Source organism: Syngnathus floridae, chromosome 15, assembly GCF_059516105.1.
Source record: "Syngnathus floridae isolate MCC-2025c chromosome 15, RoL_Sflo_1.0, whole genome shotgun sequence".
NCBI classification, from domain to species: Eukaryota; Metazoa; Chordata; class Actinopteri; order Syngnathiformes; family Syngnathidae; genus Syngnathus; species Syngnathus floridae.
Genome location: NC_142427.1, coordinates 664,644 through 681,958, shown reverse-complemented (window position 1 = coordinate 681,958; position 17,315 = coordinate 664,644). Strand labels below are relative to the sequence as shown.

At 49.8% G+C, this 17,315-nt stretch overlaps 1 protein-coding gene across 1 annotated transcript; it reads left to right on the top strand.

Moving 5' to 3' along the window:
* Positions 1-14,295: 14,295 nt before the first annotated feature.
* Positions 14,296-15,157, top strand: LOC148385822 (janus kinase and microtubule-interacting protein 3-like). Its single transcript, XM_088399554.1, has 2 exons — positions 14,296-14,540; positions 14,620-15,157. The coding sequence occupies exons 1-2, from the start codon at positions 14,328-14,330 to the stop codon at positions 14,734-14,736; spliced, it is 330 nt and encodes a 109-aa protein (XP_088255680.1). The 5' UTR covers positions 14,296-14,327; the 3' UTR covers positions 14,737-15,157.
* The last annotated feature ends 2,158 nt before the right edge of the window (positions 15,158-17,315 follow it).

The window sequence follows — 17,315 nt, the reverse complement described above, 5'->3', positions numbered from 1 at the left end:
ATTACCTTGAACATAATAACAAGCTAAGTGTTTAATATGTCCTATGAAGTCAAAATTGGGCACCATCATGTGGTGAAATTTGGAATTGCATCACATCCAATTTTGCCTGGGAACAAACAGATTAAATAAATCTTAGTTTTGAATAAGCCACTCCTTCTCAAACAAGTAAACTCTGCCCATTTCGCGCAGTAGATGTTCTGTTAATATCTAGTATTTATACAAAGTCATAATTTAAATTGCTTTCAACCTTCATTCATCGGTTCAACCAACATTACTCGCTCTTATTACCAACTTGTATTGATTTAACTAAGCGTTTAATACTTCCTATCAGGTCTCAAGGCAAGATTTGGCAAAATACAATTTCAGCAAATCCAATTTTGCCAGGGAACAAAAATAGATTAAATAAACTAAATAAGTCTTCTTCTTTTCAAAAAAGTAGTTTAAAACGAGGGCCCTTCACTCAACCTTTAACCTCAACCCCGCACGTCACATTGTGTTGTATCTGTGAATGTTGGTTGTGGCCAAATGATAGTTTTCTTTCATTCGTTTAGGTTCCACGGTGTTTGTTGGCTATGTTTTCCACTGTCAGAAGGATGAAAATACAAAGTACAACGCTTGGACGTGGGCGAAGACGTCACCGGTGAGTCCTTCCTTCCTATTTATTTACCTTCTAGATGCTAGAGGCTAAGTGTTAGAGGCTAAGTGTTAGAGGCTAAGTGTTAAAGGCAACACAATACGAACAACACAACACAGTACGAACAACTCAACACAATATGAACAACACAATATGAACAACACAACACAATACGAACAACACAACACATTACGAACAACACAACACAATACGAACAACACAACGATACTGCACTGAACAACACGATACCGCACTGAGAAACACGATACCGCACTGAACAACACGATACCGCACTGAACAACACCATGCCGCACTGAACACCATGCCACACTGAACAACACCATCCCGCACTGAACAACACCATGCCGCACTAAATAACACCATGCCGCACTGAACAACACCATGCCTCACTGAACGACACCATGCCGCACTGAAAGACACTATGCCGCACTGAACGACACCATGCCGCACTGAAAGACACCATCCCGCACTGAACACCATGCCGCACTGAACAACACCATCCTGCACTGAACAACACCATCCCGCACTGAACAACACCATGCCGCACTGAACAACATTATGCCGCACTGAACATTATGCCGCACTGAACAACACCATGCCGCACTGAACAACACCATGCCGCACTGAACAACATTATGCCGCACTGAACAACACCATGCCGCACTGAACAACACCATGCCGCACTGAACAACACCATGCCGCACTGAACAACACCATGCCGCACTGAACAACATTATGCCGCACTGAACAACACCATGCCGCACTGAAAAACACCATCCTGCACTGAACAACACCATTCCGCATTGAACACCATGCCGCACTGAACAACACCATCCCGCACTGAACAACACCATCCCGCACTGAACACCATGCCGCACTGAACAACATTATGCCGCACTGAACAACATTATGCCGCACTGAACAACACCATGCCGCACTGAACAACACCATGCCGCACTGAACAACACCATGCCGCACTGAACAACATTATAACGCACTGAACAACACCATCCCGCACTGAACAACACCATGCCGCACTAAACAACATTATGCCGCACTGAACAACATTATGCCGAAATGAACAACACCATGCTGCACTGAACAACACCATGCCGCACTGAACAACACCATGCCGCACTGAACAACACCATGCCGCACTGAACAACACGATCCCGCATTGAACACCATCCCGCACTGAACAACACCATGCCTCACTGAACAACACCATGCCGCACTGAACAACACCATGCCGCACTGAACAACACCATGCCGCACTGAACAACACCATTCCGCACTGAACAACACCATGCCGCACTGAACAACATTATGCTGCACTGAACAACACCATGCCGCACTGAACAACACCATGCCGCACTGAAAAACATTATGCCGCACTGAACAACACCATGCCGCACTGAACAACACCATCCCGAACTGAACAACACCATGCCGCATTGAACAACACCATGCCGCACTGAACAACACCATCCTGCACTGAACAACACCATCCCGCACTGAACAACACCATGCCGCACTGAACAACACCATGCCGCACTGAACAACACCATGCCGCAATGAACAACACCATCCCGCAATGAACAACACCATCCCGCACTGAACAACATTATGCCGCACTGAACTACATTATGCCGCACTGAACAACATTATGCCGCACTGAACAACATTATGCCGCACTGAACAACATTATGCCGCACTGAACACCACCATGCCGCACTGAGCAACACCATGCCGCACTGAACAACACCATGCCGCACTGAACAACACCATGCCGCACTGAACAACACGATACCGCATTGAACAACACCATGCCGCACTGAACAACACCATCCTGCACTGAACAACACCATCCCGCACTGAACAACACCATGCCGCACTGAACAACATTATGCCGCACTGAACAACACCATGCCGCACTGAACAACACCATGCCGCACTGAACAACACCATCCCGCACTGAACAACACCATCCCGCACTGAACAACACCATTCCGCACTGAACAACACCATGCCGCACTGAACAACATTACGCTGCACTGAACAACACCATGCCGCACTGAACAACACCATGCCGCACTGAACAACACCATGCCGCATTGAACAACACCATGCCGCATTGAACAACACCATGCCGCACTGAACAACACCATCCTGCACTGAACAACACCATGCCGCATTGAACAACACCATGCCGCACTGAACAACACCATCCTGCACTGAACAACACCATCCCGCACTGAACAACACCATCCCGCATTGAACAACACCATCCTGCACTGAACAACACCATGCCGCACTCAACAACACCATGCCGCACTGAACAACACCATTCCGCACTGAACAACACCATGCCCACTGAACAACACCATCCTGCACTGAACAACACCATCCCGCACTGAACAACACCATGCCGCATTGAACAACACCATCCTGCACTGAACAACACCATCCTGCACTGAACAACACCATGCCGCACTGAACAACACCATGCCGCACTGAACAACACCATGCCGCACTGAACAACACCATGCCGCACTGAACAACATTATGCCGCACTGAACAACATTATGTCGCACTGAACAACACCATGCCGCACTGAACAACACCATGCTGCACTGAACAAGATTATGCCGCACTGAAAAACACCATGCCGCACTGAACAACACCATCCCGCACTGAACAACACCATGCCGCATTGAACAACACCATGCCGCACTGAACAACACCATGCTGCACTGAACAACATTATGCTGCACTGAACAACACGATCCTGCATTGAACAACACCATGCCGCACTGAACAACACCATCCTGCACTGAACAACACCATCCTGCACTGAACAACACCACCCCGCACTGAACAACACGATCCCGCACTGAACAACACCATGCCGCACTGAACAACACCATGCCGCACTGAACAACACCATGCCGCACTGAACAACACCATGCCGCACTGAACAACACCATGCCGCACTGAACAACACCATGCCGCACTGAACAACACCATGCCGCACTGAACAACACCATGCCGCACTGAACAACACCATCCCGCACTGAACAACACCATGCCGCATTGAACAACACCATGCCGCACTGAACAACACCATCCTGCACTGAACAACACCATCCCGCACTGAACAACACCATGCCGCATTGAACAACACCATGCCGCACTGAACAACACCATCCCGCACTGAACAACACCATGCCGCACTGAACAACATTATGGCGCACTGGACAACATTATGCCGCACTGAACAACACCATGCCGCACTGAACAACACCCTGCCGCACTGAACAACACCATGCCGCACTGAACAACATTATGCCGCACTGAACAACACCATGCCGCACTGAAAAACACCATGCCGCACTGAACAACACGATCCCGCATTGAACAACACCATCCTGCACTGAACAACACCATGCCGCACTGAACAACACCATGCCGCACTGAACAGCACCATTCCGCACTGAACAACACCATGCCGCACTGAACAACACCATCCTGCACTGAACAACACCATCCCGCACTGAACAACACCATGCCGCATTGAACAACACCATGCCGCACTGAACAACACCATCCTGCACTGAACAACACCATGCCGCACTGAACAACACCATGCCGCACTGAACACCATGCCGCACTGAACAACATTATGCCGCACTGACGCATTGAACAACACCATGCCGCACTGAACAACACGATCCCGCATTGAACAACACCATCCTGCACTGAACAACACCATGCCGCACTGAACAACACGATGCCGCACTGAACAGCACCATTCCGCACTGAACAACACCATGCCGCACTGAACAACACCATGCCGCACTGAACAACACCATGCCGCACTGAACAACACCATGCCGCACTGAACAACACCATCCCGCACTGAACAACACCATGCCGCACTGAACAACATTATGGCGCACTGGACAACATTATGCCGCACTGAACAACACCATGCCGCACTGAACAACACCATGCCGCACTGAACAACACCATGCCGCACTGAACAACATTATGCCGCACTGAACAACACCATGCCGCACTGAAAAACACCATGCCGCACTGAACAACACGATCCCGCATTGAACAACACCATCCTGCACTGAACAACACCATGCCGCACTGAACAGCACCATTCCGCACTGAACAACACCATGCCGCACTGAACAACACCATCCCGCACTGAACAACACCATCCCGCACTGAACAACACCATGCCGCATTGAACAACACCATGCCGCACTGAACAACACCATCCTGCACTGAACAACACCATGCCGCACTGAACAACACCATGCCGCACTGAACAACACCATGCCGCACTGAACAACATTATGCCGCACTGAACAACATTATGCCGCACTAAACAACATTATGTCGCACTGAACAACACCATGCCACACTGAACAACACCATGCCGCACTGAACAACATTATGCCGCACTGAACAACACGATCCCGCATTGAACAACACCATCCCGCAGTGAACAACACCATGCCGCATTGAACAACACCATGCCGCACTGAACAACACCATGCTGCACTGAACAACATTATGCTGCACTGAACAACACGATCCTGCATTGAACAACACCATGCCGCACTGAACAACACCATCCTGCACTGAACAACACCATGCCGCACTGAACAACATTATGCCCCACTGAACAACACCATGCCGCACTGAACAACACCATGCCGCACTGAACAACACCATGCCGCACTGAACAACACCATGCCGCAATGAACAACACCATCCCGCACTGAACAACACCATGCCGCATTGAACAACACCATGCCGCACTGAACAACACCATCCTGCACTGAACAACACCATGCCGCACTGAACAACACCATGCCGCACTGAACAACACCATGCCGCACTGAACAACATTATGCCGCACTGAACAACATTATGCCGCACTAAACAACATTATGTCGCACTGAACAACACCATGCCGCACTGAACAACACCATGCCGCACTGAACAACATTATGCCGCACTGAACAACACGATCCCGCATTGAACAACACCATCCCGCAGTGAACAACACCATGCCGCATTGAACAACACCATGCCGCACTGAACAACACCATGCTGCACTGAACAACATTATGCTGCACTGAACAACACGATCCTGCATTGAACAACACCATGCCGCACTGAACAACACCATCCTGCACTGAACAACACCATGCCGCACTGAACAACATTATGCCTTACTGAACAACACCATGCCGCACTGAACAACACGACGTCGCACTGAACAACACGACGCCGCACAGAACAACACGACGCCGCACAGAATAACACAATACCGCACAGAACAACACAATACCGCACAAACAGTTTTAGATAATATTACGTCGCAGTCATGTGACGCGGACATGACGTCAATAGGCGGAACTCACGGCAAAATTATAATCCGTGGGCGTGGCTTGCAACAGGAAGTAGGAAAGCGGCAATTCTGGCAAACAAGACACAGCGGTTAGTAACACGATGACTAACAAGGCAAATATTTTTGTTTTCAGCTTGCAACTTGACCGTCTAGAGCGTACAAGGTAATTACAACTGTTTTTTTTTAGCCCTGAAAAGCGAGGGAGTGTGGCGTTTGGGAGGAATGTCGAACTCGGCGTCTGCTTCCAGCCACAGACGCCAAATTTCGACGATTATTTCGACTGGTCAACGGTTGTAAATTATTGCGTTGACTAAAAACTTTATTTAACTCTACTCTTAACTTTGCCGTTTCAGATATGCGGGTATTACACCGCGGAAATGACGTCAATAGGCTGAACTCTCGCCAAAATTCAAATCTGTGGGCGCAATGGCCTTGAGCGAGACACCGGATACAAACACGACGATTATCAACAGAAATATCTTTATTTTCTGCTTGCAAGTGGACCGTCTAGAGCGTACACGGTAAGTACAACTCATTGTGTTTAAAAAGATTTACGTTTGTGTAGTTTGCGTTGCGTTGTATCTGTGAATGTTGGTTGAGGCTAAATGTTAATGTTTAATTTCATTCCTTTAGGTTCCACGGTGTTTGTTGGCTGTATGTTTTCCACTGCAAGAAGAGGCTCGTATCATTGACCAGCAGGAGCTACAATGGTGAGTACCCCTTTCGTCTTCCATTTATGTTAAACACTTCCTATTTCATGTCTAACAGTACTCGATTTAACAAATAACCATAAATAAATACAGTGTGGGCAGTCACGTTAACATATGTGATTATCCTGCCTAATATGTTTATCACAAATATGTCACTAATCACTAATATGTTTATTTGTTTATCACAACACCTTTGGACCTTCAGCAATCGATTATTTCCCTTCATCTACATAGAGACAGAACGATGGTGTCTTAAACATCTCATTCATTTCACCAAATAACTTCACGCAGGTGGATAACGGCCGTCTCGGTCACGCTATGTTGCGTGATGCAGTTTTGAAGAACCAAATGCATTTATTCAATGAATAAGTCAAGCTAGTTCTATGTTTATGATGTTGTAAGTTACGGTACCGATTGAAGTTGAGTTCGAAGCCAGTGGAAAACAGCGCTGCGTTTGTGCTCTCCAGGTACAAATGTTGTGATCTCTGACTGACGACCGGGCGAGACTCGAGTAAGAGATGTCCAAACGAGCTCCGGCAGGGCGGGCCAAGGCGGAGCGAACGGACGCCCTTCAGGCCGCCAATGACGAGCTGAGAACCAAACTGATGGACGTCCAGTTAGAACTTCAGCAGGAGAAGAACAAGGTGAAAACCTCAACAGACAGACACTGCCTGCCTCCCTGCCTGCCTCCCTGCCTGCCTCCCTCCCTCCCTCCCAGTTTTCCCGATGTAGATTAGACATGCGTGTGCCATGACTGTGTCAGCCTACATCAACAAATGCACCGAGGACGTCAGCACCACTAAGAATATCATCACCCGGGGCAACCAACGACCCTGGATGACTGAGGAGGTACGTCAAACGCTACGAGCGCGGAACTCTGCCTTCAAGTCTGGCGACAAGGAGACACTGAGGACAGCGAGAGCCAACTTGAACCGTGCCATCAGGATAGCGAAGCGAGACCGCAGTCGAAAATTTCAGGATCGTTTCCACGACGTCAAAAACATCAGGAGTATGTGGCAAGGCATACGGGCGATTACAGACTACAACTCACTCTCCCCCCCCCCCCCGGTGGGTGTAGTTGATGCTGACTTTCTAAATGGTCTAAATAACTTCTTTGGGAGGTTCGAGGCACTAAACGGCACTCCAGCAGTTAAAACTGTCCCCCATCAGGAAGAGGAGGTACTCTGCCTTGACTCCGCCGATGTGTTGAAGACCCTGAGGAGAGTCAACCCCTGTAAGGCCCCTGGCCCCGACAACATTCCTGGGCGTGTGTTCAGGGAATGTGCAAGTCATCTGGCTGGGGTCATCACAGACATTTTTAACACCTCGCTGGGCCAAGCCACAGTGCCGGCGTGCTTTAAGACTGCCTCCATCATTCCGGTGCCGAAGAAACCTCAAATCACCTCATTTAATGATTACCGGCCTGTTGCACTGACTCCGGTTATGATGAAGTGCTTCGAAAGGCTGCTTAAAGGTCACATCGTTTCCAGACTCCCCCTATTATTTGACCCGTTCCAGTTTGCCGACCGGCAAAACCGCTCCACTCAGGACGCCATCTCCTCCGTTCTTCACCTGAGCCTGGCTCACCTGGAGGAGAAGAACACCCATGTGCGGAGGCTGTTCCTGGACTTCAGCTCAGCGTTTGACACCATCATCCCACAGCATCTGGTAGGAAAATTGGAACACCTGGGCTTCAACACCCCCCTTCGCAACTGGCTGCTAGACTTCCTCAGCAACAGACCTCAGTCAGTCCGGGTCGGACAGAACACCTCTGATGTCATCACCCTCAGCACAGGCTCCCTTCAGGGCTGCGTCCTGAGCCCCCTGCTGTTCACCCTGATGACACACGACTGCGTCCTCAGGTTCACCACCAATCACATCGTGAAGTCAGCAGACGACACAACGGTGGTGGGGCTCATCAGAGACAACAACGACCTGGACTACAGAGAGGAGGTGGAGCAGCTGGTGGGCTGGTGCAGAGAAAACAGCCTGATCCTGAATGAGGAGAAGATGAAGGAGATCATCGTCGACTTCAGGAAAAAACAGCCTCACCACGCTCCACTGATCATCAACAGCTCAGCTGTGGAGGTGGTCAGCACCACCAAATTCCTGGGGGTCCACATCACAGAAGACCTCACCTGGACTATGAACACTACGGCACTGGTCAAGAGGGCACAGAAGCGCTTGTACTTACAGCGGAGGATGAGGAGAGCCCACCTGCCCCCACCCATCATGAGGACGTTCTACAGGAGCACCATAGAGAGCATTCTGACAAGCTGTCTCTCTGTGTGGTGTGGAGGCTGCACCGCCTCCGATTGGAAGAACGTGAGGAGAGTGGTGAGGACAGCAGAGAGGATCATAGGGGCTCCTCTTCCCTCCATTCAGGACATTTCATCTCAGCGCTGCATGTCCCGTGCCCGTAACATCATCAATGACCCATCACACCCCCACCATGGACTGTTCTCCCTGCTGCCCTCTGGGAAGAGGTTTGCAGCATCCGCTGCAGGTCCACCAGGTTCTGCAACAGCTTTTTCCCTGCTGTCATCAGACTGTTGAACACTAGAACTGTTGAGCTCTAAACTGAACTCTGCATCACACATTCACAGAACTGTACTTTATGACACTACGGACCTCTATCTTGCACTATCTCGCACTACCAACTTTACTGAACTTGTATAAACCCTTTAAATAGAAGTTTAATACATGGTTTAGCATTCCTCTGCACACTCTTGAATACTGTTTTGCCTACTTGCACTATTGCATAATTATCACTGCTGCACTTTATACTTATTTTTAATATATATATATATATATATAGTATATGTATATATATATATATATATTTTCATAGGATATGTTACTTCTATTCAACTGCAATATCACTACTTTGTTGTAAGACGTATGCAACGGAATTTCGTTTTGTATGCACCATGTGCAGACAAGATGACAATAAAGTTTGTCTAAGTCTAAGTCTAAGTCATGTCAGGTCAGCTGTCTGGAGAGAGAGAGAAGTCAGGACCTGCGGGCGGAGCACCACCGTGCCACCGCCGCCATGACGGAACTCAAAAGCAAACTCCATGAGGAGAAGCAGAAAGAGTTAGCCATTACCAGGGAGACATTACTGCGGCAGCATGAAATGGAGCTGATGAGAGTGATCAAAATCAAAGATGGAGAGATCCAGCGACTGAATGCCTTGGTCCTCAGCCTGAGGGACGGCTCCATGGACAAGGTGATCCGCTCTATCCGTGTCTGACTATCCGCACGCCACGTCGGGCTTCGATGCGGCCGCTACCGTATTGTGTAGCTTGTCCCCAGTAAGCGTCGCGGCGCTCCGTTGCGGTCTCAACGGCCCGGTGTGGCGCAATGTCTGCTCAGGTGAGGAGGGGGGGCGCTTTGCTGGCGGAGGTGGAGGAGACGCGGCGGTGTCGGGAGACCGAGCGGTGTCGCCTCCACCAGGAGCGCGGAAGAAGCCCTGGCAGCGGCCCAGCAGGCCTGGCAGTCCCGAGCGGCCGAGCTCCGATCGGCTCATCACCAGCATCGGGAGGAGCTGAGCCGAACCAAGAGAGACTGCGAGAGGGAGATCCGCCGACTGGTAGGACTGATCAGATGCGCGGTGCGTGGCTATGTTCCCAATTTCGTTGTATACCTGCAGTGCAATGACACCTAAGGCATTCTATTCTATTCTATTTCACAAGAAGAAAATGTCCGGTTGCTCGCTTCGCTTTTGTCACAGCAAAGGTGTTCCAGTCGATTCAAGAAAAAAAATTGGCCGGTTGCTCTCTTTGTTTTTGTCACAATTCTGGCAAATGAGTTTGCCCGCCTGCCTGAGCGCTCCCCGTTTGTACATCCAGACGGATGAGATCAAGCTGAAAGACAGAGCGGTTAGTGTTTTGGATGAAGCCCTGGGGCCGGCCACGTCCACCGCCTTCAGCTGCAGACTCAGGCTGCCGAGCAGCAGATCGCTGCCCTGAGGGATTCCCAAAGGGCGGGCCTAAACTACCCTGGAAGTGGGGTCAACGCCGCTACTAGCAATCCTCTTCATTGCGTAAGCCACCTCATCACACACTTGCAGTACGCATAACTTAGTTCGTTGCTGGAGGAAGGTAGCACAAAAACAGTTTTGAACTTTGAACGAGTGCTTGTGTGTGTGTGTTGCGGGGCGTTTTCAGTCTCAGGAGGATCGGGACACGCGACGGTTTCATCTGAAAATCGCTGAGCTCAGCGCAGTCATCAGGAACCTGGAGGATCGAAACGCCCTGCTTTCTGAAGAGCGCAATGAACTGGTAATTTATTGACGGCACGCTTGAAGGTTTGCGCTACGTTTGATGCGCGCCATCCAGCGAGGCACCCATTGCGCTTGCTTATTAGTTGAGCGGCGCGTCGAGTCGGTTGCCTGGTAGATGTCTTTTATTGGGAGCCAAAGCCACGATTCCGTTCAAACCGATGCAAAAGGAATGGATACGTTCTGGCCCGCGTGTTGTGCGTCTTTCACATCCCGCACTTCATGCTTGCAGCTAAAGCGACTGAGAGAAACAGAAAGCCAGTTTCTGCCACTCCTGTACAAAAACAAACGCCTGAGCAGGAAGAATGAAGAACTCTCGCTGGTGCTGTGTCGCCTTGAAAACAAAGTGCGCTTTGTCACCCAGGAGAACGAGGAGATGGCAAGCTTGGTAAGTCGACGCGGACAACGGCGGCGTGCCAACAGAGTCCACTGCATTTGTGTTCCACAGAGAAGGCCTAGTTCGCTCAATGACCTGGACCGCGGTTGCGGCCAGCAGGACGGTGAAATGGAGTTCCTTCAAGTTGTGGAGCAGCGGCACATCATCGACGACTTGTCCAAGGTCTTCAGGCAGGCGACTCGGTGCACGTACGGCAGCGCCACGCTCGCTCGCTGTCGCCAGGAAACCTTTTCCGTCCAAAGCTTGGCCGGCGGCCGCCATCCAAAAAATTGGCCCCTTAAATTCCGACCTTTCAAGCAGGAGCATTGTGCGCACGCGTTTGAACACGCTTTAGACTTGTTTTGCCGTTTTCAGCAGCTCAAAGCTCCCGTTTTGTCAGCGCCTTTGCCACTCGCTGTGCGCTGAAAACGACGGACTTGCCCGGCTGCTCAGCCCGTCAACCATGAGCCGCGAGCGCGACATCATTGTCCGTAGGCAGCTAGTGGCAAAATGCACCCTGTTAGAGTTGCGCTCGCTCCAACTTATTTTGCAAGAACCACACGGGAGACAAGTAAGTTCTTTTGGACACCTGCAGGTGGAGAGTCCATCCGTTGTACGAATGAAGTCTGACTCTCGGCTCCTGCACGAGCATTTTAATTAAGAGAAACAGGGTGGGTGTAAGAGTGGATTGAATAGAGGAAGCCCTTGACCTCTAGTCAAAACATAGCAAGGGGTGTTTTACGACTTTGTGTAGGAAGGGATAAGCGATAGGGATAAATAAGGGATAAATAATATTATTTATTACAGGTTGCAGTCAAAGTCAAAGCAACATAATGATACGATAAAGATAATCTGGAAAACCCTGACACACCCTGTAGTTGTCACTTTTGGAAAAGACGAGCGTCCCTCCAATCATCGCCGGTGACGTGTTTTTCAGGCTCTGGAGACAGGAGCTCATGTCAGAAATGTCATTGTGAGTCGCGTTTGTTTCTGCGCCGGAGCCGTTCGTTCCCTTTGCATCCAAAGAATCTCAAAGGCGGATTATTTGTGTCGACAGGAGAGAGATTTGCTGCTTTATACCGACGTCGAGAATCTCTGAGGAGGAACAAAGCGTGAGGTCCTGCAAGGTGAGTCTGTTTGTTTGCGGCTGCTTGGTGTTGCGCAAGATGAAATGGCCTTTTTCTCGCTATCGTTCCTCTCGTCGATTCATCGTGAGGTGTCGCTTCAGTTTGTTCAGAGAGATGTTTGCTTCCGCGCCCGCAGGTCATCGAAACATTTTACGGCTACGACGAAGACGTGTTGGTGGACTCGGACGGATCGTCCTTGTCTTTTCACACCGACAGAACCCCCGACACGGAACCCGAAGAGGTAGCCCGCCATTTCTGCCAGCGTATTGGCACCAAACATTCCTCTTCAGCCTGGAATCGGACTCGTCTTTGCGTCGCGGGTGCTTTGTCGCCGGTCTGACTGATTCTGGTACTAGTGCTGTGTTGCATTGGTGTGTGCATGAAGAGGCGGAGCTTCGCTACCGCCAGCTGACGCAAGAATATCAAGCGCTGCAACGAGCCTACGCTCTGCTAGCCCAGACCAGCGAAGGGGACTACGACGCCGAGAAGGAGATCAAGGTGGCGCCCCTTCCCGCAACCCCCGGCCGGGTCGCAGCCTCCCCGTTCTCACCCAGCCTCGGGTGTTCTCTGGTCTGAAAGGAGGAGGAGGAGCCTCCCTCCTCCTCCTTTCAGACCAGAGAAAAGCTGATGGTAGAAATGGGTCACTATCAAAGCAGAGTAGCAGATCTGGAGTCAGCGCTGAAGCAACAAGGACAGGTAAGCTCATCAATGAGCACACCTTTTTCTCAGACAAAATAGCTACATTCTTCAGTCACTCATTCGTCTGGCATTACTGGACCAACCCCCCCCCCGAATGTGGCTGGGAAAATGCGGAGAAAAGCAAATGTCATTTTCCAGTCAACCAAAGAATTTGTAGATGAAAATGACACAACATTCCAAAGCTGTCCACGCGTTTGTCTCTTCTAGAATGTCAAGTGGGTGGAGGAGAAGCAGCTGCTGCGTCAGAGCAATCAGCAGTTGGCCGAAAAGGTGACGGAAAGAAAGGCGCTGGGCGGAGTCGCTTGGCGTCACACCCGTCGGGAAGCCCCGCAGATGAGGTCTGACTGTCTTTTCAGGTCAGGCGGATGGAGGCGGAAGAAGCGCGTCTGAAAGAGCACATCCAGGATATCCGAGACCAAAACGAACTGCTTGAGTTCCGCATCCTGGAGCTGGAGGTGGGAAGACTCGCACAAGCGTGTTGAGGCCAGAGATGTGACGGACGGACGGACGGACGGACGGATGCATGCCTCTGCCTTTCAGGAGAGGGAGTGGCGCTCCCCCGTCTTGAAGTTTCTGCAAGTCCGTTTCCCAGACGGCCTCAGCCCTTTGCAGATCTACTGCGAGGCCGAGGGCGTGAGCGTACGTAAGGCGTCCCTCGCAACCCTAACCTTAACCCGAGGTCCCAGAACACCTTACATTGCTCCTTGCGCCTTTCCCCCGGACATCGTCATCAGTGACCTGATGAAGAAGCTGGACATCCTGGGCTATAACGCCGTAAGTGTATGTCGAACTCCTTATGTTCGCACTCCACGAGACTCGGCGGCTCAAATGTGACTTTTGGAAGGCTTTGCGCTGAAAGAAGCTTGTTGACGCTGTGCCTTTGGGCTCTTCTATGTTCTGCAAGCAGAAGGGCTACCTGGATGAAGAGTTGGACTTCAGGAAGTGTTCCATGGACCAGGCTCATAAGGTAAGCCTCCCTCAAATCTCCCGCCGGACCACTGATGGACGAGGATTGCGGCCCAGAGGATCCTGGAGCTGGAGGCCATGTTGTACGAGGCGCTACCGCAGCGGGACTGCCCCGCCACGGACGGCGAAAAAGCCAGCCACGCTGGCGTGAATGACGTGCTGACGGCGGATCAGAGAGAAGAGCTTAGGAGCGCCGTGGACCAATGGAAGCGAGCCCTGATGTGCGAGTTGAGGGAGCGCGACGCTTGCATCCTCCAAGAGAGAATGGATCTGCTGCACAGCGCGCAACAGGTAAGGGCCCAAAGCCAGCCCGGCACTTACTTGCACGCTTACTGGCTTTTGAATGCCACTTTCCATTTGTCCGTCCTAGAGGAACAAAGAGCTGAAAGAATTCATCGAAGCTCAGAAGAGACAAATCAAACAATTGGAGGAGAAGTTTCTGTTTCTCTTTCTATTCTTCTCCTTGGCCTTCATTCTGTGGCCCTAACACCAGCTGGTGAGTGAGCTCCAGCGGCACCGCACTCGACACCTCCGATACACTGCCAGCCGGTCTCAGACGTTGGCAGACGCTCCGATGCCAACGTATACCCCCCGCCACGGTGACAGAGGCACCGCGTCACACCGGCGCTCATCCAATCAGAAGGCAGGAAAAGCAAATTCACATGCAGGGCACTTTTGAACCAGAAGAGAGCGCCACAAAAAACGGTTGTTGCCCCAAACGCGCACTAAAAAGGGTCAGAATAACAAGAGTCCCACTGGCCAGCCGGGGCCACCCGTCCAGTTGTTTCTTCAGGGGGGAAAAAAATTGGAGTCACCGGTGAGTACATTTTGCATTTAGCTCTGCTTTTCTGCTTCTGTCTTCAAGTGTGTGGCATCCTGCGATCAAAGATTCAGCCAACCCCAAAGCGGTTGACCTCAACGTCCCACCACCATGCCTACCAGAGCAGGTGACATGATGCTTTGGACATCCTTCCGTCTCAGATGCCCAAAAGTACTCTTTGCCACATCTGCGGCAATACGGTGTCTTTTCAAAGGTGCAAATAAATCCAGCGTGGGCGGAACACGCACGTCTTCGGTTTTTCCCGCTTTGTTTGTGTGACAGCTGTTGTGAAAATTTTATACAAATAAAGTTGTATAGTACAGGTTTGGCCAAGTCGCAACTCCCGAACCGCATGCGGCTCTTTTATGTTCATATCAACATTTGTGTGTGTGTGTGTGTGTGTGTGTGTGGGGGGGGGGTTGTGCGTGTTGGCTTCACTTGAGTTCAATTTGGTATTTTGGTCATAAGCGCATGTGGTGAAATTCCACAAAGTAGGATGGGCAAACACATTTCTTTAAACTATGAGTGTCAATTGGGCTCTCGAAATGGCAGGGAAAAGATGCACAGCAAAACGAAAATACGTAGATGAACACAGGACGTTTTAATCAGAGTGGGAAAGTTTCTATTTTTTGTTGAACGTGATGGCAAACCATTCTGCCTGATATGTCAGACCTCAGCGCATTTCAAAGATTCAAATCTTCAGCGCCATGCACTTCAGCTCACTCCATGCTAACATTGATCAGGCGTCGAACCCGCAACATCATGCTTAAGAGGTGGCCATGCTAACCAGTGCGCCATTATGTCAACGCATAATAACTAAGTCTACTGATCAAAACAGCGGTTACTATATGACGTCGCTACGTCGTGGTCACGTGACGCAGACAAGACGTCAATGGACGTGGGCAGAGTTAACTTGTTTAAAAGGGAGTGGGCAGAAGAAATATTTAATTTATTTAAATCTATTTTGAGTGCACACCATTATGCCAATGCATAACAACTGTAAATCTACTAAACAAAACAGCGGTTGCTATTTGACATCTGCCACGTCGTGGTCACGTGACATACGTGACGTCGATGGGCGTAACTTTCGCCGGAATTCAAATCCGCGGGGAGAGTTAACTTGTTTAAAAGAGAGTGGGCAGAAGAACTATTTAATTTATTTAAATCTATTTGGTGTGTGCGCCATTATGTCAATGCATAACAACTGTAAGTCTACTAAACAAAACAGCGGTTGCTATAGGACGTCTGCCACGTCGTGGTCACGTGACGCGGACGTGACGTCGACGCCTACTTTACATCCCACCGATCACAGGACCCCTCGGCTGCATAACCGTGCCCCCTTCCCAACCAATCGGATTTGCTATACGCGAAAACGACGCCAATGGAAAGAGCTTCCGCCCAAATTTAAATCCGTGGGCGTGGCTCGCAGCAGGAAGTAGGAAAATGGCGGCGATGTTGACAAAGACACGGCGGATGGTAACATACGACTAACAAGAGAAATATTTTTATTTTCTGCTTGCAACTGGACCGTCCAGAGCGTACACGGTAAGTACAACTCATCGTTTTTAAAAAGAAGTACTTTTGTTGCCCTGAAAAGCGAGTGAGCGTGGCGTTTGTGGGGGACGTCGAATTTCGACGATTCTTTCTGGTCAACGGTTGTAAATGATTGTGTTGATTAAAAAAGAAAACTTGATGTAACTCTACTTTTAACTGCCGTTTCAGATAGATTTGGAATTGCATCACATCCAATTTTGCCTAGAGCGTACACGGTAAGTAACACTCGTTGTGTTTAAGGAGATTTACGTTTGTAATAGCAGAAGTGTAGCCGCGTTGCGTTGTACGTGTGAATGTTGGTCCAGGCGAAATGTTAATGTTTAATTTCATTCCTTTAGGTTCCACGGTGTTTGTTGGCTGCAAGTTTTCCACTGCAAGAAGAGGCTCATATCATTGACCAGGAGCGAGCTACAATGGTGAGTAGCCATAACATTTATGTTAAACACTTCCTATTTCATGTCTAACAGTACTTGATTTAACAAATAACCATAAATAAATACAGTGTGGGCACTGAAGTTAACATATGTGATTATACTGCCTAATCTGTCACCGAGTAGATTGTTGCAAAGTAATATAAGATCCAAAGTTGTAATTCAGAATAGTTTTCAAAAGAAGGCCATTAGAATTATATACAAGTCTGATTACCCTGAACAAGCTATTAATTAAATCACAAATTCTTCAATTCAAAGATT